The sequence below is a fragment of the Lycium ferocissimum genome, chromosome 12, assembly GCF_029784015.1.
Source record: "Lycium ferocissimum isolate CSIRO_LF1 chromosome 12, AGI_CSIRO_Lferr_CH_V1, whole genome shotgun sequence".
Lineage (NCBI taxonomy): Eukaryota > Viridiplantae > Streptophyta > Magnoliopsida > Solanales > Solanaceae > Lycium > Lycium ferocissimum.
In genome coordinates this window covers 21,744,836-21,767,579 of record NC_081353.1, presented here as the reverse complement: position 1 = coordinate 21,767,579, position 22,744 = coordinate 21,744,836, and the positions used below count along the sequence as shown (strand labels likewise).

General features: G+C 35.6%; 3 protein-coding genes and 1 long non-coding RNA gene across 7 annotated transcripts; 3 read left to right on the top strand and 1 right to left on the bottom strand.

Annotated features, from left to right (window-relative positions):
- The first annotated feature begins 361 nt into the window (after positions 1-361).
- On the top strand, positions 362-1,987 carry LOC132040422 (putative late blight resistance protein homolog R1B-8). Its single transcript, XM_059431065.1, has one exon. It carries the CDS (start codon positions 362-364, stop codon positions 1,193-1,195), a length of 834 nt encoding a protein of 277 aa, XP_059287048.1. The 3' UTR covers positions 1,196-1,987.
- LOC132040421 (putative late blight resistance protein homolog R1A-3) lies at positions 1,290-4,839 on the top strand. 2 transcript variants are annotated; one of them, XM_059431064.1, is made up of 3 exons: positions 1,290-2,644; positions 4,004-4,078; positions 4,208-4,839. In XM_059431064.1, the coding sequence occupies exons 1-2, from the start codon at positions 1,290-1,292 to the stop codon at positions 4,008-4,010; spliced, it is 1,362 nt and encodes a 453-aa protein (XP_059287047.1). In that variant the 3' UTR covers positions 4,011-4,078; positions 4,208-4,839. The 2 variants fall into 2 exon arrangements, with proteins under 2 accessions (XP_059287047.1, XP_059287046.1); XM_059431063.1 differs by having other exon boundaries at positions 4,004-4,110; positions 4,208-4,836.
- Positions 4,840-5,926: 1,087 nt separating this feature from the next.
- Positions 5,927-8,165, bottom strand: LOC132040423 (uncharacterized). Its single transcript, XR_009410683.1, has 2 exons — positions 6,725-8,165; positions 5,927-6,191 (listed from the first exon to the last, which is right to left on the bottom strand). It is a non-coding gene; the product is annotated as an uncharacterized LOC132040423 (long non-coding RNA).
- Positions 8,166-11,549: 3,384 nt separating this feature from the next.
- LOC132040941 (protein REVEILLE 6-like) lies at positions 11,550-16,109 on the top strand. 3 transcript variants are annotated; one of them, XM_059431630.1, is made up of 6 exons: positions 11,550-11,746; positions 12,791-12,865; positions 13,445-13,615; positions 13,707-13,838; positions 14,871-14,979; positions 15,833-16,109. In XM_059431630.1, the coding sequence occupies exons 3-6, from the start codon at positions 13,606-13,608 to the stop codon at positions 15,855-15,857; spliced, it is 276 nt and encodes a 91-aa protein (XP_059287613.1). In that variant the 5' UTR covers positions 11,550-11,746; positions 12,791-12,865; positions 13,445-13,605; the 3' UTR covers positions 15,858-16,109. The 3 variants fall into 3 exon arrangements, with proteins under 3 accessions (XP_059287613.1, XP_059287612.1, XP_059287611.1); XM_059431629.1 differs by lacking the exon at positions 12,791-12,865; XM_059431628.1 differs by having other exon boundaries at positions 11,550-12,865.
- Positions 16,110-22,744: the final 6,635 nt, after the last annotated feature.

The window sequence follows — 22,744 nt, the reverse complement described above, 5'->3', positions numbered from 1 at the left end:
CCAAAAAATTCTTGAGAACACTAGCAAGAGAAGGCACCATTGTAAGGTTAAGGAGGTGGAGAGAAAAATTAGAAATGCAGTTAATGAAGCAGAGGATGTGATTGAACTAAAGATATACGAAATTATTAATCAACTGGATCGAGCGATGGCAAGCAAAGCATTATGTGAAACCTTGCCTCCACTTGTAGAAAAGATTGATGCCCTAAAGAGGGAGGTGATGGGAAGTAGTTTCATTTCAAATAAAGTCTATAGTGATGGTGATCCAGAGAATGAGAATCTGCAACTACTTGGCCATTAATCATCTAGACGTGTTGCAAATCTAAATCTAGACACAGTTGTTGTGGGTCTTGAAGACGACTTGATGAAAATCATGAGAAGGCTGACAGGGCCCCCTTCTACTCAAGAAATCATCCCCATTCTGGGAATGGGCGGGATCAGAAAAACAACTCTCGCTAGAAAAGCATACGACGATCCTCAAATCATAAATCGCTTTGATATCCACGTTTGGCTGACAATATCTCAAGAGTATAAGATTAGAGATTTATTGTTGAGTGTTGTTTCATGTATTTTAAATGAGAACAAAGAAGAGACTGAGGATCAATTGATTTTAAATGAGAACAAAGAAGAGACTGATGATCAGTTGATTTTAAATGAGAACAAGGAAGAGACTGATGGTCAGTTGATTTTAAATGAGAACAAAGAAGAGACTGACGGTCAGTTGATTTTAAATGAGAACAAAGAAGAGGCTAACAATAAGTTGATTTTAATTGAGATGAAAGAGACCGATGATCAGCTGATGGATAAAATACGCAAAAGGTTAATGAAGAAGAGGTATCTTGTAGTCTTGGATGATATTTGGAGCAATGACGTCTGGGATTTTATGTCAAGAATTCTTCCGGATGACAACAATGGGAGTCGAATTATTTTGACTAGCAGGCTCAGACATGTGGCTATGCATGCTGACCCCGACAGCCCTCCTCATGAGATGAGCCTCTTGAATTTAGATGAAAGTTGGAAGTTACTTCATGAGAAGGTGTTTGGGGTACAACAGGTTTGTCCTCCTGGATTGGAGGAAATAGGGAAGCAAATAGCACAAAAATGCCAAGGACTACCTTTAGCTCTTCTAGTGCTTGCGGGGCATCTCTCTAAAATTGCTAGAGCGAGAGAAATTGGAAGGAAGTTGCCAAAAGTGTAAGTAAAGTTGTTGGTAATGAATCCGATAAATGTCTAGGAGTGCTTTCTATGAGTTCAATTAATTACATAATCATATTAAACCATGTTTCCTCTATATGGGAATCTTTCCAGAAGATAGTGATGTTAACATAGAGACATTGATCAATTTATGGGTTTCTGAGGGTTTTCTAGGGAAAGAAATGCTCAAAACCCTGGAAGAAGTGGGAAGAGATTGCTTGGAGGATCTTGTTAGTAGGAATCTCATAATGGTTAAGAAGAGAAGATGGAATAGTGAGGTGAGAACATGTGGTGTCCATGATCTGGTTCGTGACTTGATTTTAAGAGAAGCTGAGAAAGAGAAACTCCTGCAGGTTACTAAAAATCCTTCAGCAGAGATGCGTCAGGTTCGTCGATACAGTTTCCATTCAGGCATTTATCAGGCTGATTTCTTGGAGTCATCATCAAGTGATCTCACCCGCACTGTGCACTTCTTCCATGGACTAGGTTCTAAACAAGTTCCTCTTTTCGCGCGCTTCAAACTACTTAGAGTGTTGGCAATTCTCGATTTTACATTTGAAGATTTTCCACTTGAGATAACAAAATTCGTACATCTCAGATACCTTCAATTCAACTGTTACGATGATCTTCACCGGTTAGTGTCAGAGCTTTATAATCTGCAGACCTTGATTTTTGGTTACCGGGGTGATAAAACTCCAACTATACCTGCAGCAATCTGGGAGATGAAACATTTAAGGCATCTTGACGTCAGTAACTTTTTTTCTTTCCAGATTCCATCAAGTAAGATACAGTCTGGTTTCAAGCTACAAAATCTGGAGGAACTTTCCTGCCTATGCTTTTCCAGCTCTACTAGTGAATTTTTTTCTGCTATTCCAAATCTCAAGAGGCTGAAAATTTCTGGAAATTGGAGAGAATGCGAGAGGAAGAAAATTTCCCATCGCTTAAATAATATTTCCTGTTTAAATAAACTTGAAATATTGAAGGTCATCTGCTATGGAATAAACCAACCCCCAATCCCGTGCAAGTATGCTTTGCCTATATCTCTGAAGAGGTTGACTTTGAAAAGGACCTACTTACCATGGGAAGACATGGCAAACATGATGACGTTGCCAAACCTTGAAGCGCTTATAATTAAAAGAAATGGATTGTATGGTGGAGTTTGGATATTAAATGATGAGGAGAAGTTCAATCAGCTTAAGTTCCTCCTAATCGATTGGACAAATCTGGAGCACTGGGAAGCTGGCAGTGTCAACTTTCCAAATCTGCAGTGCCTAGTTGTGAAAAGATGCAGATACCTGGAGGAGATTCCTAAAGACGTTGGGGAAATTTGTTCCTTGGAATCATTAAAATTGGACGATTGCAGCATTTCTGCTGCTAAATCTGTGAAAGAAATTCAAGAAGATCAAGAGAACATGGGAAACGAGATCCTTAGTGTCCACATCCATAATTGTTGGTAAGGCTCATACTGCCACAGATCATTGCTCGCTAGTCAGCTTAATCATTTTCTCTGCCTTTATTTTATGTGCTCCGCTTCTTCTTTTACATTGCCTCAAAACATATTTACCATTTAAGTACTGATGATAGTTTAGAATTTACAGTAATAGTCAAAGAAGTTCCCAACCCAGTGAATATATTATGATATCCTGTATTGCATTGGACATCATTTATCTGCTTCAAAAGTCATGATGAGTTCCTTCTCCTTCAAGGTATTGACGTTAACTTCAAGAAATCTAGCATGCTAGTTGACAGAAAATGGTGCCGACATAGGAAGCTTAGGATGGGAGATTGTTTGTAACTTGTTCATTAGCAACTAAAGTAGGACCTAACTTTATGTGGGACATGGTGGAGTTGCTCCAGAGTTTGAATAAGAGAACAATAGCAACATAAGTCATAAATCTGAGCATCATTGTTTTGGAAGTATTATAACAACATAGAAGACATAAAAGCAGAAAATCAATCTTCTTCAAAAGCAATAAAAGTTGAAGCATCAAATTCTTACAGAGCTTTAGAGGGAAATTAGCCGCTGTGAAATGCTCTACTGCAGTTGCCTCAAACAATGCCTGAAAAAACCAAGATGGATAGGCCACCCCAGGCACCTTTAGAATCATCCTGACTTTAATGCGTGGTCAGTTTGTTGGATTCAGTATGACTTGCCAGGTTCATAGATGGTCTAATACATATATGTTGATTACCTCACTCAAGTACATGTTCCTTGTAGCTTTTCTCCTCTCTTTTTTCGTATTTTATATCAAGTGGAACTGAACAAATTTTATATAGAGAAACACAAAAACGAAAAAAGGAGAAGAGAAAAGGTAGGCATTGAACTCAGGGAAATCTCGCTCTTAAGATTTTCACCACATGGTTAATGAGAAGAAAGCTCAGTTTTTAGACTATCTCTTTAATGTGTTGCTTTGGTTGCTAGTGACATGAAAATGAAGTCAGTCTGTATCGCAGTAATGCAATTGTTAGTTGGGTGTCATTAAGTAATAACAAAAGCGATAGTTGTTTTCTCCACTTTCTAGGATGGCTATGTACCGTAATGAACTTTGAAAAATTTCTAATGGCTTGTGCGTCTTAATTTGAAGGTTGTTGCAAGAAATAAACTGGCTTGATGAAAGAGAGTTAATTTTCTATTTATGTTTTAGCGTTGCTGTCTTTAAATAAATTTGGCTTTGCTTGTTTTCAGTTTTGATTCTCAAGGCTTGGGTCACTTGTTTTAGATCTCTTGACCTTATATCTTCTTTCAAGTGATATAAAATAACTTGCTATTCTCAATTCAACTAACATAAGATATTTTACTATTTGCTTACAGTATATAGCTTTCCAGCATGAATTGTTGGATAGGCCACCTGGTGTACCTTTATGATCATCCTGAACTGAATGCACGGTCAGTTTGTTGGATTCTGTATGACTTGCCAGGTTGATATATACATATATGTTGATTACCTGAGGTACTTGTTATCAAGTTGTCGTGACTCTTGACTCTCTAAAATTTCTTATTGACCTGTGGGTGTAGGATCCTTTTGTGCCAAATGAGAAGCTATACATAGATGAGCTAGAAATGGTAACTGGACAAAGCAATTTCACCAAATGATCAAGCAAGAAGCAGTTCAATCTCAGCCATGCCGAGTGTATATTAAGATTCTTCTCTCAAATCCTGCAACCAAAGCAGACATATTTTGCTGGACAACATAGAAATTTGCTGCTCCTTGACTAGTTGCTTGATATTCTTCTGTTGTAACTAAGGAGTGAAAGTTCAGCAAATTATAGACAGTAGTTCAATAACATGCGCCCCTCCCCCTCCAACACCCCCTGGGGCACTTACGCCTGCGAGGTTTCCCTTTTGATGAAAATATGTATACTATTGCAGAAACACTGAAAGATCCTTTGTGGAAAAAAAGATGGCCTACAGCAGTCGAGGATATTATTGTATAACCGGGACATGACCTTTCCGATTTGTTATTATTATTTTTTTTGGTATTTACTAAGAAGAAGAAAATTGAGTAGCCAGAGACTGAGCCTATTTGGCCGAAAAGTATCTCCTATCGAAAGTATTTTTATTCAGAAAGTACGTTGGAGAGTAACAGTTTGTGTTTGGCTAAATTTACTGAAAAATGCTTCATTTTAGAAAGTTGAAAATATTTTCATATGAATAAAAAAGAAACGCAGAAAATCAAGTTGATTAACAAGTACAATTAGTGGATTACAACACATAGACAGGACCAGAAAAACTATTGTGATATCGTCCACGTTTAAGTTCTTGATATGACTGTTTTTAATCTCCATTTTGTAATGACACAAACTTCATTACATAGCTCCATCTATTTCTCCGAAACATAACAATTCCTTACTCTAATTTTACAGTTAAAATGTAACTAAAACTATAGAATCTGGTAAAGGAGAATTGAAGAATTTGAAAACTATAGAAAAGGGAGTGTTCTGCATGTGAAATTGAAGAATGCAATCTATATTTTCCCCAGATATATTTATCCTGAGCTCCGCTACTTCTTGGTAATAAAAATAAGCTAATATTATAGTGAAACAAAAGCCAAAGAGACCAACAGGCTTATTCATTTTAAGAGTAAACTAGACTAAGCTTGAACTATCATGTGACAAGTTGTTTTCTCTACTCACCTGCCCTTCCAAGAACTTGATGCTGCATTTAATCCCTCCATTTTTCAATCTGATTCTCTATATATGTTTTTTTTCCCCTTCTTACAATGCATTGATTTTGGGTTTTTACAGGCAGGCAACTGCAGTAGAGCATTTCATAGCTGCCAATCTCCCTCCAAAGCTCTGTAATAACTTTTACTGCTTTTGAAGATGAACGGTTTTCTACTTTTATGTTGTTATAATACTTCCAAATCATGATGCTGAGAGTTACGACTTATGTTGCTATGGTCTCTCTTATTCAAACTCCCGCAGTGGAAACCATGTCTTATATAAGAGAGTTGTCGGAATCTCTTCTTGATATATAGCTAATTATTTTGAAAACATTCTTAAGAGGATTCTTGCATTAGAAATTATAATCATGGAGAAATCAAAAATTCGGAGAGAAAGATTAGAGCTAAATTCAATGAAGCAGAACATATAACTTGAACTGAAGATGTATGGCCAGTCCACTGAGATGAAAGGTTGTAGCACCGTTGGTCAAGCCCACGACATTTTGATCAAAACAAAGCATACTGAATAAATCACACTAATATGGCATGGAACTCTCCAAGACTGCAGAACATAGAACACAAGGATCTAATATGCATTCATATTGAGGAAGATAACAGTGCAAAATACGCATGCCATCATAACAAGCCATCCATTCATTAGCAACATGTCCCACATAAAAGTTAGGCCCTATTAGTCATAAGGAACAGAAAAGAGATCTAGGTTAATAATTTGCATCATCTCCCATTCTAAGCTTCCCACTGCTTGAGGGTCATCAGATGACACATCGACACCATTTTCTCTTAACTAGCATGACCAACTTTCTTGAACTTCAACCCCTACAAGGACAAGGGACTCATCATCATTTTTGAAGCAGATAAATGATGTCCAAAGCAATACAGGATATCATAATATATTCAGCGGGATGGGAGAAATTCTTTGACTGTTTACTGTAAATTTTAAACAATCTTAGATGGTAAATATGTCATGAGGCAATGTAAAATCTGGAGCACTGCTAGCTTCCCCGAGCTCCAGATTTATCCAGTCAATTAGGAGGAACTTAAGTTGATTGAACTTCTCCTCATCATTTAATCTCCAAAATCTGCCATGGAGTCCATATTATTTAATTTTAAGCACTTCGAGGTTTGGGTCATCTCATTAAAATTAAGCTTGCTGCATACAGGACTCCAGTCTTGATGTCTGCTAAGCCTTATCTCATAACAAATTCAGAGCTGGGACGCGGATTGCATGGAGCAGCAATTTATCATCACATGTTTTGCAATTTGAAGGGCCACAGTAGTTAAGGAGTTTTAAAAAAGCTCTACTGCACAATAATCTCATATCACGGCAAACAAAGAGAAAGCAAGCTCACCATATAGGCAGAACCATCATAATCTGTCACCGTATACTGTTTCATAAGAAGTCCCCAGACGAAGATGTAGAATTTATTGTTGATCCCATTTCAGTATTGAAGTTATAAACACAAACTCAGCACTGGCTCTTCCAGTTGGAATCACAATCATGAGAAAGCGAGCTGCAATCATTAACTTAGGGTTTACCCTGTGCGCACTCGAAAGGTAGCGGCTGCGGGTTCCCAAAAATAAAAAATAAAAAAAAATCATTAACTTAAAGCTGAGTGAAGGCAGAGTTCCGTAATCAAAAATAGAGAAAGTAGGTCCAAGACTGACAAACATGAGATAGGAAGACTATTTGATATAGCATGTACCACCATGGAGGTCCATAACCACATATCTATATTTAGAGACCATATATCTACCTCCATTTAATCCACTAGTGCTAAGGAGAATCACCACATTGATTTTCAAAGTTAAACCTCAATAATAGACGTTAATGGGGTAATGTTCTCAATAAAACTGCTAACATGTCTTAACGATAAATGATTGGGGAACACCAGAGTATCTGGGGCACTAATAAGGCTTGCTGTCGCTAAAACAAACTTTGGCTTGTCAGTACTCCATTCTGCTTCAAGCAAGGCAGCCTTCTTTAAATTGGAATCATCAAGGTTAAATTTCATAAAAACATTGTTAACGTCATCATCAGACATGAAATAGGAGTTGCGCACATTATATTTTTTCCCAAAGTAGGACCAACACCAAACCAGCTTTCCCCACAATGTAGTTTGTGGCCTATTAGGAGGGAAAAAACTCCTTCCTTCTGGGGGTGAAAGAAACCCAAACTTCTCCTCTATGAAGTCAAAGTAGTCGATATTACTGTCAAATGAAGTACTCCTCCAAAAAAGTAGTCCATTGAGGAGCAGACAATCCCTTGCAAAATAACTGGGAAAAGGCATTTCATGGATTAATTTTTTTTCTCTCCCGGAGTTGGTTCCTAGAGTTAGAATCTTGATCTGGTTGAGCTATGGAGTAAAAAAAATGAAGCAATTTGTATTTTTCCTTAACCGGATCAAATCCCAAAAACAAGTTAGGAGCACCACGGGAACAACTTATTAGAGAGGATGGCAAAAAGTTTCATCTCAGCTGTGGTGACATTGTATAAGTAAACTTTAGAACGTTCATAAAAACAAAGGAGGCCATTGCAATGATTTGAGCTGATCACGATCTCATCTCTTGTGTCTGAATAAGTATAAGGAGCAAGTTGTAAGGAAAATCCTTCTAGGGCTTGTATATTTGAGAAATGTTGTGTATTGGGGAAACAAATGCTCTGAAAAAATTCTAGGTCAGAAGGAGAAGGAATATTCAGTTGAAACAACATTTGGGTGGCTGAAGGAAGGACATGAGAACGAGTAATATGGGACTTGACAAAGTTGAGATCGTGTCGAATCAAAGTGTACCAAGCTTTACAAACACACTTGAGTCGCATAAGAGACTTGGCGGGGAGCCATGTTAGTATCTCGAATACTATGTCATCTCCAAGTTTAACTCTAAAACGACGTTTCTTCTTCATCCATGGACGACGCCTTTTTTGAATGCTTTTTGTGATAGTAATTGCAAATCGCTCTTTTTTTCAGGGATTCCTTCCATGTTCCAGCTGCTGCTGTTGCCAAACCGAAAGAGAAAAAAACAAGATGAAATAAATCATTAATTCTACGGAAAAGGCTCAAATATGCCATCGAACTATCGGAAATGGCTCATTGGTATCACTCGTCAATAGTTTGGCTCATTTATGCCATCGAACTATCGGAAATGACTCATTTATGCCACTCATCAATAGTTTGGCTCATTTATGCCATCGCCGTTACCAAAATGACTCATCCATGTCATTTTTCATTAACGCCGGTTTTATAATATCAATTATGACACGTGACCTCCAATTAGAGGTCTACGTCGTTTTAAACCAGCCCAATTTTAAATCCCAAATTAATAAAAAATCCGAGCCATCCACACGACCCACCCACAACCATAATCTAGTTGGAAGCCACGTGTCATACCTGGTATTGTAAAACCGGCATTAATGAAAATTGGCATGGATGAGTCATTTTGGTAACGACGATGGCATAAATGAGTCAAACTGTTAATGAGTGGAATAAATAAGTCATTTTCGATAGTTCGATGGCATAAATGAGCCAAACTATTGACGAGTGGCATAAATGAACCATTTCCGATAGTTCGATGACATATTTGAGCCTTTTCTGTTAATTCTATTGCCATAAAATGCGATTAGTATACCACAAGTTTCTCCCTGATTGGGTGGTGTTTTTACAATTCTACTAATGTACTATGGGTGTGTTTGGTATTGAGGAAGACATTTTCTTTCCAATTTTCTATGTTTGGTTGGTCAAAAATTTTGGAAAATATTTTCTCTAGGAAAACAAGTTACTTAAAAATGAGGAAATAGGGAATACAAGTTCTAAAAGTGACATTCCACATTAATTGTGTCCTCCGTCCCCGCCAACACACCCAGTGGCGAATCCAGGATGAGGGGTTCGAAAAATAAACATGTATTGCCTGGGTTTGAACTTGGAGCCTCAAGGTGAATTTTTACCCCTATACCACTTAATCAACCTCTACTCTTGTGTTCAGGGTATTCAAAATCTATATATGTACATCTTCACCCTACCGCCATAGCCCCCATTCCACCACCCCACAACCCTACCGCCCACTCCGACCTCCCAGTATTTGTCTAAATTATATACAAATGCTTTTAGGACAATAAGTTTTACTTACCAACCGAACACAAGAAAATATGTAAGAACCCCAACCCCACTTATTTTCCTGGATAACATTTTCCTTCATACCGAACACACCGAAATTTCACAATTTTATTTTATATTTCGAAGCATTGTAGTGAGCAGAACATAAGTATTACTCCCTCCGTCCCAATTTAAGTATCTTAATTTGACTGGACACAGTTTAAGAAACAAAAGAAGACTAGTCTTAAATTGAAGTCTTTAAATCTTGTACTCTTAAACTTACTAAATATAGAAAGAAATGCTCTTTCTGAACAAACGATGGAGAGAGTATAACTTCACAGATCAAACATATATGTAATAATACACAAAACAAACATAGAAACAACAGAGGAAATGATTGAGTGTTTGCCTGAAAGAGAGACCGATGATATTTTATTTTTGGAAGAGAGTGCCTAATGAGTCTAATGTTGCCTACTTACCCTATTTCGGCCCAAACATGAAAAAGTTAAGAAGTACTAATTCTTTTTTGAAAATAAAATGAAATTTGGTACACTATTAAATGATGTGAATATTTATTAGGGAAAATAGTGTTTTTGGTCCCTGTGTTATTATCTTATTCCGATTTTTAGATTTTAATTAATCAATATGATATTTTGGTAATCACATGTAATCTTTAATTAATCAATATGGGTGATTTTGGTCCAATCACTACCTAAGCCCAAAAAAACAAACGACAGTTAACTGCTAAGAAGGGCAAGTTTAGTATATATGCTCAAAAACTGTCTCCCTAAATTCTGTGGTATAGATGTCGTATGTACTAGCACAAAGTCGTATATGTTTATGGTATACTGGTAATTCTTAAAGTTAACTTATTCTATTGCTAATAATTATTAACTTGCCTTTAGTGCTCTAATTATATAATCTTGTTCTCTCTCTTCTTCTCGGCTTCACATATATACGAATTTCACGTAGAACTATTATTTAGAGCAACCAATGGCTTCTTTCAAGACTTGTGTCTACGCTTATAAGGATGTCCTCTGCCATGTCCCAAACTCTTCCCAGGTTCCACTTCTAGCTGGGGTGGTAGACTTTTTCCAGAATTAGTTCTACCAGTTCTCATGCACAAATACCATAAAAGCTGCTCAATGTTTAGAGTCAACATATTTCTTTAAATCCAGATGGCCGAAGGGATGAAAAGGGATCTATTACGAGGACAATGCGGAAATAAAATGGCAGAATTAGGTTATTCTTATTTTAGTGTTTTTAATACCCAACTTACCCTTCTTAGCAATTAGCCGTCCGTTTGTTTCTTTGGGCTCCGTTAGTGATTGAACCAAAATCACCCATATTAATTAATTAAAGGTTAAATGTGCTTAGTCGAATATCACGAGAACTAAAATCGGAATAAGGTAAAGGGACCAAAAGCACTATTTTCCCTATTATTTAAGGGCGACAAAAAAGTTTCAAATTTAAGTTGGAGTACTCAAGTTATTTTTATTGTGTAGGGGTGATAAAATTTGGGTTAGTAATTAATGAGTTTTAACTCATTTTCGGACATGCCCTCAAGTTTTATTTTTTTACATTTTAACTCAAGTCATATAAGACCCTAAATTAACTAAAAAGGGCAAAAAAATAACACAAATTGCAGATGCTTACTGCTACAAAAAATGTCTTTGGCAGCAATTATTTAACGACAATTAAGTAGTTGCCGCTATATGGTTCTCAAAACCCAAATATCAGCGGCAATTGAATATTAGCCTGGGATGAGTGATTGCTTAGTGGCAATTACGAGGGATGGCTGGTAGAAACTAGTAAATGTAAGCCTAACTTTTATGAGTCGTTTGGTACGCAGATTAAATTATCCCGATATTATAATTCTGAGACTAATTTATTCCATCTGAAAGGTGGGATAAAATAATCATAGGGGATAAAATAATCCCAACTATGATGGGATAAGGTGGCATATCCCAGGATTAATTTTGGGATTCATTTTGCACTTGTTTGGTGCAAAATATAAAATTATCCTGAATAAATTTATATCTTATATCAAATATAGTATAAAAAATTAATGCTGGGATATACCAGCTTATACCATGTACCAAACGGCCCCATTTTCGCTTCCCTCCAACTTATTTGAACTCTGTAAATGTTCCCTCCCTCTATCTTCCTTAGACAGCCAATATACCCTAAACTCATTCCCCAAATAAATCACAAGATTCCAAATCCTTCATTCTCATCAGTGCACCACCGTCTCTGTGCTGCCACCATTGCCGACCACGCCAGGTATCTCATCTCTCTATCTTTGTTTTCTACGCTACACCATAGCCAGATTTAACTCAAGGTATTAGTTTGGGTAGAACCCAGTAGGAAATAAAAGGATTTAAGTTTTCCAGTTTTTTAAGCGTCTCTTCATTTTCTTAGATCTATCCCCTTCCCAACCCCTTTTCACGTTTCAAAATTACTCCTTACGTTATTCATATTTTAAGGAGATATGAGTATGAGGATTCATGTAGTTAATAAATTTCTTAGTTGGCTCATTAAAATGTGTATCCACTCTCTCTTTTCGTAATGGGTTTGTTGTGGTTCTCTTTTTCTTTCTTTTTCTCTTACGAACTTTTTATTGCATTCAATTAGCTTTGTAGTTATTATTCAAATTAAAGAAACTTTATAGGCAGGAAATCCTAAAACTAATAAGGGCTCATTTGGTTGGAAACAACTTATCCCGGGATTAGTTATTCCACCCTCAAGGTGGGATAAAAAAACACTATAATACCGGGATAACTAATTCCGGGATTAGTTATCCCGAGTTTTTTTTCCAACCAAACGTGAGATAAGGCGACACTAATTTTTATCCCAGGACTATTTTTGCTTATCCATCATACCAAACGAGCCCATAGTGTTTTGTAATTAATTTCGTAAAACATTTAGGCCTTTTGAGTATAGGTTTTGGGATAATATGTCGAGTTGTAAATGTTCTGTATTGAGTGAATTATTATTACATGTTGGTCGGAAATAGATAAAGTGATTGAAACAAGAGAAACTATTTTTAATTTATCTGGGAATAGTTCTGTTAGATTTATGCTTTCATGAAATTTTGGAGATAGATAGATTGAAGACCTTTGAAGAATTTGGTGGTTGTGTTTGTCATTTATTGTGGTATATTTTCTTTTATGTATTTTTCCATTCATATTTTCAAATGCAAAGTCTAGAGGTGAGGGTGAGGTACGTATTTACTGTCATTGCAGAAGTATTATTCTCCTTAGTACTGTGGCCCATTACCTATACCTTTTGCAAGGACAAATAATAAAATGTGATTTACTTGTAAAGTGACAGTTTCAGAAGAAAAGTTCCTTGTCCGCAAGTGGGGATACATCTACCAACGGTTGGTGCTCAGTTTGAACTGTGAGTAATCCTTGAGAATCCCAAATCTCATGATCATTTTTTTGGATAATTGATTTAATGATGACCATTAAGCTACACATTTGTAGATCATTTTCACATTGAAGTTTTATTTTTGTGTGTCATCAATTTGTAATCTTCATTGTACGTGTGTATTTCGTATAACTTCATTGACTTGCATATATCCGTGAATATTATTTTGGATGAAAATTTTGGTGAATTAAGTAGGATTTTAAGCACCAACTATGAAAAGGAAGTAACTGAAGGTATTGAAATGTGCCATAGGTTGAACAGGGGATGCATTCTAGCTTAAAAGTTTAATCTTCTATCTAATGATGCAGAGTCACAGGCATTCTGTCTAAACAGTTCAAATAGTTGATCATAGTGTAGGTAACCCGATAAGCTTAGATGATGTCGGTGACTTTACTGAGTATTGGTGTAGGTCTCAAGTTTTTAGAAACGAAATGAAAGAGAGAGCTCCAAAAAATGGTAGGATCAATGTATGCATCTGTTTTTTTTTTTTTTTTTCCTCGCCTAATTCCATGCTGAAAATAATTGCTGGTTACACTCTTTACTCAACAGTTGTTTCCCAAGATCCTGAGCCGTAACATCCTCCAGCAACTTTGCCTGAACCTTGATTTTCAGTCAGGCTTGATTCTTTGTCAGTGCTTGGAAATTTAGTCAACAATGCAGCTCTATCTCCCTGGACTTACAATAATGTGCCTGGTTTCAGCTTGTCATATATGACAAAAGGTACAGATTTGTTGATTAAGCTGATAAGTTATCTCAACTGGCTATGCCTAGTTCAAGAAAATCTATAAGTTTGATTTCTGTTTATTCACAGATCATCCAGGATTGTCAGTTGGAAAAGTTACCCAAAATCGCAGTAGTAGTAGTAATGAAAGCGTCCCTAAGATTTGTACAACTAAGAAAACTAACGATCAAGGGAAGGAGCAAAATAAGAAGCAACGGAGAGGTGAGTATTCTTCCTCATAATGTGGTGTTAATAATTTCAATGATTGCCTGGCATAGCTTCTCACAGTTATTGGTTAGGTGATTGGGCTCAGTATAACCTAATGAATTATTGGCAATAATTTGTGATTTTAAATAGGCTTCCAGCCTCAATATGACACGTTATATATTGATTCTTAACTTGGCAGGAAGATCTTTAAGTATCTTTTGTCAGCCTAGACATAGTGTAACTTTACCTTCTGCCCCCACCCCACCCCCACAAAAAATACTTTTTGGATCGAAAAAGACTGATCAAAGAATATTGCGGGTTTGGGTAGTGACAATCTGATATAATGCTTATTGGTATGACATACCAAAAACCATCTCTCTTTCCTGCCATGATGCTTAGGAGACAGTCACGGAATGTCTTCCAAAGTCCTAAGCATCTTAATGTTACTTTTTAGCATTTGAAAGCTGGGCGGATCGTCACTAGCTCGTTGGTGTATTAATAATAATTGAAATGATAAAAAGTTGAATGGAATGCTCTGATGTATCGAATATATGTCATTGAAAGTTGATGCTCATTAGGTTCATTATTGGGGTGATACATTGTTTCTGAATTCGACCATTGATTATAAGAACGGATAATAATACTAGTGGCTAGAGATCATATGAGAATGTAAAAGAATTGTTTTATTTGGAAAACATCATGCGGGATTAAGTCCTTATAAAAGCAAACAGTGATGCTAAGGGGATGTATTACTCCATAATATAGAAAAAAAGCATGATAACAATGCATCTTGCTCACAATTATCATGTGTATTGCACTTGTACAACTGTTGGTATACTTGGGGAATCTAAAATATGTAGGACTCCTAGCTTTACCTCTTAATTTTTGCGTCTCTTAGTCATCATTTCCCTATTAATAATGGTGCATAGAGTTCCTTTTTCCTAATGTCGTCGGTCTTATTAATGTTTCATTTACATTTACAGTGCATCTTTATTTTAGTATAGCAGCACTAATATGCTTTTTACCTCTTTGCTTTGTCGACTGCAGTTATGCCAGACTTTGCTCGGGTGTGCAGGTTCATCCACAGTGTCTTTGATCCAAGTGCAAATGCCATTTCGATTATACAATGTTATTGGAAATACTCTAGTCCCTCACAGTACGTCACTCGTATTAGATAAGTTAATATAATTTTCTTTTTGTATAGTTTAATATTGAAAGTCATATCGAGAACATTCATAATGATTTTTTATGTGTTATGATGATTGTTGAATATATGATACGTATTGTGATTGATAGATGAGTTTTGTGATGGTATGAGTGAATGACTATGTTTGTGAATGGACAGAGGGTCTCGATAAGGCACATATGCAAGTAAATTGAAAACTTTGTGACAGTACATTGGAAAAATGCATGGTTAGACTCAAAAGTTTAGAATTTGATTGCAACTATCAGTTTAGCACTATGTTGCCTTGATGAGAATTTGGCAATTGGTGTTTGTTTGTGTAAACTACAAAAGGAGTGTAGGATTGGTTTAAATTTTATTAATTTGAATGGTTGTTGCTGAATAGACAGGCTACTTTGATTAAGGTTTTACCTCTCTTTTTTATTTGAGCATATGACTTTAGTGGCGGAGCTAGCATACTGAATTCGGGATATGGCTTGTTGTCGACTGGTTTATCACTGTAATGTGGATGGCCAGTTCTTGTTGCTGCAGCCATTGCTCTTCTTACACAAGTAGTATGAAATCCTTTTCACATATTGCTCCCGTAGTATCTCTATTATCCAAAAAGATTAGTGGCATTGATCATGTTATAAGCTTTAAGTGCTCATACACAGAAGATCGAGATCTGAATATTCAACTATGAGATGACAGAAACTCACTTTACTGCTTGCTCACCTAATGCATTAGTATAGATCAAAATGGTGTTCTTGGCATTTTAGATGTGTATACTTGCGATGTTTTTCTACATTATATTTCATCTTTTGACATAGTTATTTTATTTTTTCAGGTCCTACAGTAGTGAAGTCCGATAATTTGATTTGTGAAATATTTCAATAGATGATGAAGAGTTGGGAAAATCATTTGAAGAAATTAATCGATAGGATTAGTTATATAATGACATTAGTTCCTTATTTCAAACAATATAATTTTATTCTTTCACGTTGTTGTGACATAATTTTTTGGATTAATACTTCCTTTTTTTGTTCAGATTTGATAAGATATATTTTATTTTATGAATTAATAGTAATCTGTCTTTTAGTAATTGCCAAACTTCGTTGCCACTACGAGTCTCTCTTAGACTTGCAATTTTATATTCTGAATGTAGTAAACATTATTAATGATGGTTCAACTAGCGCCAATTTAATTGAATTTACCGGCCATCAAAATGGATGCTTCCAAATTATGACGCTTTCACAGGGAATATTGTAGCCATTATAATTGCCACAAAATAATTGCCGTTAAAGAGACTTATTTTAACGGTAATTTAATTGGTTTACCAGCCATGAAAATGGACTCTAAAAGGGTATAATTAGTCATTTTATAATTGCATTTGGTAGCCATTATAATTGCCACAAATAATTGCCATTAAAGCCAATTGTTTTCAGCGGCAATAAAAGAAGGCTTTACCAGTGTTTCATACAATGGCCAGTAAAGCCTTTACCAACCCCAGTTTCACCGGCCAAAGAGCAATTGCTAGTAAAAGATTTAGCGCTTTTTCAATTGCCGCTAAAGCCCATTTTTGTTGTAGTAAGGACCCCAAGTGCTCCTCCTCCTTCTCAATCGATTCTTCTTTTTCTTCTACCTGCTCTTCTTCTTCCTCTTCTTCTACTTCTTCTTCCTCTTCCTCCTCCTCTTTCTCCTCTTCCTCTCTTCTTCTTCTTCTTCCTCTTCCTCTTCCTCCTCATCCTCCTCCTCTTCGTCCTCGTCGTCCTTTTCCTCCTCCTCTTCTTCGTCCTATTCGTCTTCTTCTTCTTCTTCTTCTTCTTCTTCTTCTTCTTCTTCTTCTTCTTCTTCTGCTTCTTCTTTCTCCTCTTCCTCCTCTTCTTCCTCTTCCTCCTCCTCCTCTTCCTCTTCGTCTTCGTCGATCTTCTTCTTCTTCTTCCTCTTCCTTCTCTTCCTCTTCCTCCTTGTCCCCTTCCTCCTCTTCGTCTTCTTCCTCGTCTTCTTCCTCTTCCTCTTCTTCTTCTTCTTCTTCTTCTTCTTCTTCTTCTTCTTCTTCGTTCTCCCTCTCTTCTTCCTCCTCTTTCTTTTCCTCCTCCCCTTCTTCTTCTTCTTCTTCTTCTTCTTCTTCTTCTTCCTCTTCCCCTCCCCCTCCTCCTCCTCCTCCTCTTGCTCCTCCTCCTCTTCCACTTCCTCTTCTTCCTCTTCCTCCTCCTCTTCTTCTTCTTCTTCTTCCTCTTCTTCTTCTTCTTCTTCCTCCTCCTCCTCCTCTTGCTCCTCCATCTCTTCCTTCCTCTTAACCTTCTCTTCTCCTTCTCCTTCTTCTTTCTTCTTCTCCTTCTCCTTGTTATCTCTCCTTCTTCTTCTTCTTCTTCTTCTTCTTCTTCTTCTTCTTCCCCTTCTTCTTTATTTTCGAAAATTGGTGTGAAAAAAAAATGAATTCACCCTATTTACACATTTTTGGACTGAATTTCATCGTATAACACCAAGCATTACTTCAGAGGTGATTTTCGATCATTGTGTAAGTGAATAATATTTTTTTGTATCAATTTTTTATCTGGGTAAAGCTGCTATTTTTTCCAACAACTTTCATTGCGATTCTGATTGTTGCGACAAGCATTAAAGATGTTGTATAAAAGCTTATCAAGTTATTGCAACAAACGCTAAACAATTAGTCTTGTGCCTTCTGAATAATTTCAAGAAGTTCCTCTGTAAATTTTAAAGAGAGCAATGCCTCCTCCATATGTTGAGCTAGGCAAACGGCGAAGAATCTAAACAAAGAGGAGTCCTGGAGTCGCGGAATCATTACCATCGAAGAAAAATCAATGTTTCGTACGCAAAAGGGTTGGCCACAAAAGAACTACATTCAGAGAGAAATGCTTAATCGTTTTTTATTTTGTTCTTACTTTTAACAATAAATACTATTGTTGTTGTTTGTGAACTTGGTTTATATGCTATGTTGATCTTGTTTCGACTAAAAATGATGTTGAACAGTTTCCAACAAGTAACAGGACTTGTTGCAACAACTTTATTACTTGTTGGGGTTTTCCAACAAGTAACAAGACTTGTTGCAACAAGTTTTTACTTGTTGGGGTCTTTCCAACAAGTAAAGGACTTGTTGCAACAAGTGTGTTACTTGTTGGGTTTTCCAACAAGTAACATGACTTTTTGCAACAAGTTTGTTACTTGTTGGGGGAGTTTTCAAACAAGTAATAGGATTTGTTGCAACAAATTAGTAGTTGTTGCAACTAATTATTACATTGTTGCAACAAATCGATCAATTGTTGCAACAAGTTGAGTAGTTGTTACAACAAATTAGACAAATTCTAAGTGTAGTCAACTTTAATCTAATGATTAATAGGGTGATCCATGATATTTAATGATGAATTACTAGATTCAACCATATTTGATGACCAACAACTATATTTAATGATATACTTAATCAATAAGATAGTAATTTGATCATAATAGATGATCAATCGAGCAATTATATGTGTAGTCATCCTTAATCGAATGGTCAATAGGGTGATTTAATTGAATGAATTACTAGATTCAATCATATTTAATGATCAACGAAGTGATTCAATGATTTTTAATGATCAATGACTATATTTAATGATGTTCTTAATCAATAAGAGAGTAATTTGATCATAATAGATGATCAATCGAGCAATTGCACGTGTAGACAATCTTAATCAAATGATCGATAGGGTGATCCAATGAATGAATTAATAGTTTCAACCATGTTTAGTGATCAATGAAGTGATCCAATGAATTTTAACGATTAATAGCAATATTTAATGTTATTCCTAATCAATAAGATAGTAATTTGATCATGATAGATGATCAATCAAGACGTGTAGTCAACCTTAATTGAATGATCAATAGGGTGATTTAATGAATGAATTACTAGATTCAACCATATTTAATGATCAATGAAGTGATTCAACGATTTTTAATGATCAATAACTATATTTGATGATATTCTTAATCAATAATATAGTAATTTGGTCATAATAGATGATCACAAGCAATTGTATGTGTAGACAACCTTAATCAAATGATCAATAGGGTGATTCAATAATGAAATACTAGATTCAACCATATTTAATGATCAATGAAGGGATTCAATGATTTTTAATGACCAATAGGTATATTTATTGTTATTCTTAATCAATAAGATAGTAATTTGATCATAATAGATGATCAATCGAGCAACTATACGTGTATTCAACCATAATTAAATGATCAATTGAGTGATTAATGATATTCTTAAACAATAATTACAGATTTTGTGTCAATAATATGGTAGTTTGATCGTAATAGATGATCAATCGAGCAATTGTTGCAACAATTATGTGACTTGTTGGAAATAATTCCAACAGATCTATCAGAAGTTGCAACAATGTTGTGGCTTGTTTGAAACTATTCCAATAATCCTTAAGTTGTTACAACAATTAATGTGACTTGTTGGGTCAAAATTTAAACAATTTCTCTGTTGTTGCAACAATTCATATGATTTGTTGGAAATAATTTCCAACAACTCCTAAATTGTTGTAGCAACTCTGTGATTTGTTGCAACAATTGTTTAAATTATTACAACAACTGTTTAAATTTAATATTTGCTAGAAGTATATACAGAGCGTGGACAATAGATAATGAACATTGACAACATATACTGAACATAGAAAATATATATTGAACATAAAATACATCCAATTCATAATACTGTTTTAAAATAACATAAATCAAACAAATTGACAAAAAACAGTATTGGATGACTCGGCAGTAGAAGACTCGATATTCTGATCATGTAACTGTTTGTTTTTTTGTTCACTGTCCATCGTCGACTTTTTCAATTGATGTAGTATTATCATCATCATCTTCATCTTCACCATCTCCGTCTTCAGTTCCTTATGTTCCTTCTTGGGTACTAAGCTCTTTAGAATGTGTATCATCTTCATCATGATCTTCATCTTCGCCATCTTCAGATTTTGTTCCTACTTCTCTTTCTTCTCCTACCAGAGAGGATTGAGAGGCTTCTCTGGCCTCTAAGCTCTCCTCTCGGTCTGAAGATTGTTTTTCATGCTGACTATGACTTGGAAATTCATATGCTAATTCAAAAATAACTTTTGCTTGTTCAGCAAGCTGCTCTAATGGTATTTGCATCTTAAGTCTTTTATTCTCTCTACTTGATGCCGCAGTTGATTTTTATCATTTTCTTTTGGTTGGAGCCATTTTATCTACACACAAGAGATAAACAGAAAAAGTTTCAATTGATTTGTGCATCATTCAAAGTAAATTGGGTAGGAAAAGGGAAGCAGTTGATCAAATAAATACAAGAAGTAATAGATTTTTTCAACAATTGAGGAAGTTGTTGACACAACTGATGAAGTTGTTGCAACAGGTGACGAAGTTGTTGCAACGGGTGAGGAAGTTGTTGCAGCAGATTCCCCAGCTGTTGGAAAAAATAAAACAGTTGCAACAACTTCCTCAGCATCAACCTCAGCAATTGTTTTGATATTTTCCAATAGCTGGGAATCTTTTGCAACATCTGCTTCAGCTGTTGCAACAACCTCAGCAACTGTTTTGATTTTTCCCAACAGCTGAGGAATCTGTTGCAACAGCTGTTGGAAAAAATCAAAACAATTGCAAGGCCCTTTTTCCTAAATCATGCGATGACAACAAGAACGACAACAACAACAAAAACATCTATTTAACTACTAGCATACGATATTTACCAACACACAACCATAACAATTTAGACAAATACACCAAAGAAGGTTTTTTTAAGCATGCAACCTCAGCAGCTATTTGCTTTTGTCAAACAAGTGCTGAAGTTGTTGCAACAACTTCCTCAGTTGTTGGAAAAAATCAAAAGAAGTGCAAGCCCCTTTTTCCTTAATCCTAGAAGGATAATAAGACCAAGAATAACAACAAAAACCTTAATTTCACATCCAGATACACTATTTACAAACACACAACCACAACAAGTGAAACAAATACCCCAAATAAGGGTTTCTTAAGCATGAAACAACAAAATAAACTATTTTGAAGAAAAAGCCATGTTCCTCTTCTTCTTCTTTAACCAAAATCATCATTTTCAGTGATTGATTTCAAAACCCTAACTTTTGAACCAAGTGAAAGAGAAAACTTTACCTTAGACGGAATGAAAAGGCAGTCGTGAAGAGAGAGAGAAACGAGAGATCAGTGAAGAAGCAGTCACAGTCCGGTGAAGAGGAAGATCCCACAGGTCGCCGGTTTTGATTTTGAAGAGGAAGAACGTGAAGAAGAGGAACGATTTGAGTAGTGGTTTCTCCTGATGAAGTGTTTTTTAAAAATTTTATTTTGAAATAAATGGGTAGGGGGGTTGGGGTTAAGGGCTTTTTTTCTCTTTTTTTTTTTTTTTTTTTTTTTTTTTTTTTTTTAACTAGTTTTAAAAATTACATATCGGACCCCAATTAACTTAATCAAACTTTAAGTGGGTTTTGATCTTGGCTGGTCAAGCCTTTCACCATTTTTAATTTTGAGATTTGAATGGTACCTTTAGTTAAATTTTCTCATTACATGATATTGTAATAATATTTTCCTAAGTTGCTCCATATTTACTCTGATGTCCTCGTATATTTCCTTAATCTGGAATCTAAAATTGAACACCTTTTCCACTTGGTTTTAACTCTCTAGGAAGTTCCTTCAATTTTTTCTAAAATCCAACATTCGAAGCCCATTGGTCTTTGGTATGACTAATTCAAATTCATGTCATATAGGGATAGTAAGAGGGTAAAACACTCTCCACGTAGAACTTAGAAGGATAAATTTGAGCCACTTTTATAACGTTAAGGGCATATATAGAGACCGATAGTATAATAGTAAAGATATATATGGGTCGATGACATATATATAGACCGATAGTATAACATTAAAGATATTTATGGGTCAATGGTATAACAAAGAGCACTATTAAACCTTCTTCAATAGTAAAAGGGCAAATATGATCTTTCTCCTGTACTTTATGCTATTTTTTTTAATATCTTTTTTAATATCTGGTGCAATTCCTTTTGTGTTGCATATTTTAGGATTTAATGGGGCTTTCTTGGTGCTTATAGTTAAAAACAAATCCCAACAGTTTCTGTCAAACAAATATTGCTAGAATTAGGTAAATCTTATAGAGACTATAAGTATTAATTTTCAACAAACTTAAAGAACCAAAACTATTAAGTGTATACTTAAGAGACTATTTTGACCTTACCCTCAAACATAAGGTACCCTTTTTGTCATTTATTACTCGAGGGAAGAGCTTGGTCGTTTGTTTTGCTCACAAAGAACGAAGGAATACTACTAATAAAAGAGACCTCATGGGAGATAGAAAGCAATCAAAGTTAAAACACATCAAAGCGCAAATTACCATTAGCACTTCTTTGAGGTAACCCATTTCTTCATCTTTTTCTTGTCATATATATATATATTTTTTTTGGTTGTTATTCTGTTGTCATATGTTTTCTTGTTTTTTAAGGGGAGAGTCTATGGAAATAGACTCTCTATCCCCACAAAGGTAGGCGTAAGATACGTACAGACTATCCTCCCTGGACCCTACTTGTGCGACTACACTGGGTGTGTCGTTATTGTTGTACTATTATTTGAGATATGGGTAGTTATATTTAATGTTTAAGATGAAGTATTGAGCTTAGAAAGATGATTTTGAGTACAAAACCACCGTTGGATTAAAGCATTACACAAACCCAATTTGAGTTTTCAAAGT

Excerpts from the sequence above, each read along its gene's own strand:
- LOC132040422 (XM_059431065.1), top strand. The coding sequence starts at position 362 with ATGAAAATCATGAGAAGGCTGACAGGGCCCCCTTCTACTCAAGAAATC.
- LOC132040421 (XM_059431064.1), top strand. The coding sequence starts at position 1,290 with ATGGGAATCTTTCCAGAAGATAGTGATGTTAACATAGAGACATTGATC.
- LOC132040941 (XM_059431629.1), top strand. Across the intron at positions 13,839-14,870 it reads AAATAAGAAGCAACGGAGAG|TTATGCCAGACTTTGCTCGG; the intron begins GTGAGTATTCTT and ends TGTCGACTGCAG. Across the intron at positions 14,980-15,832 it reads AAATACTCTAGTCCCTCACA|GTCCTACAGTAGTGAAGTCC; the intron begins GTACGTCACTCG and ends TTATTTTTTCAG.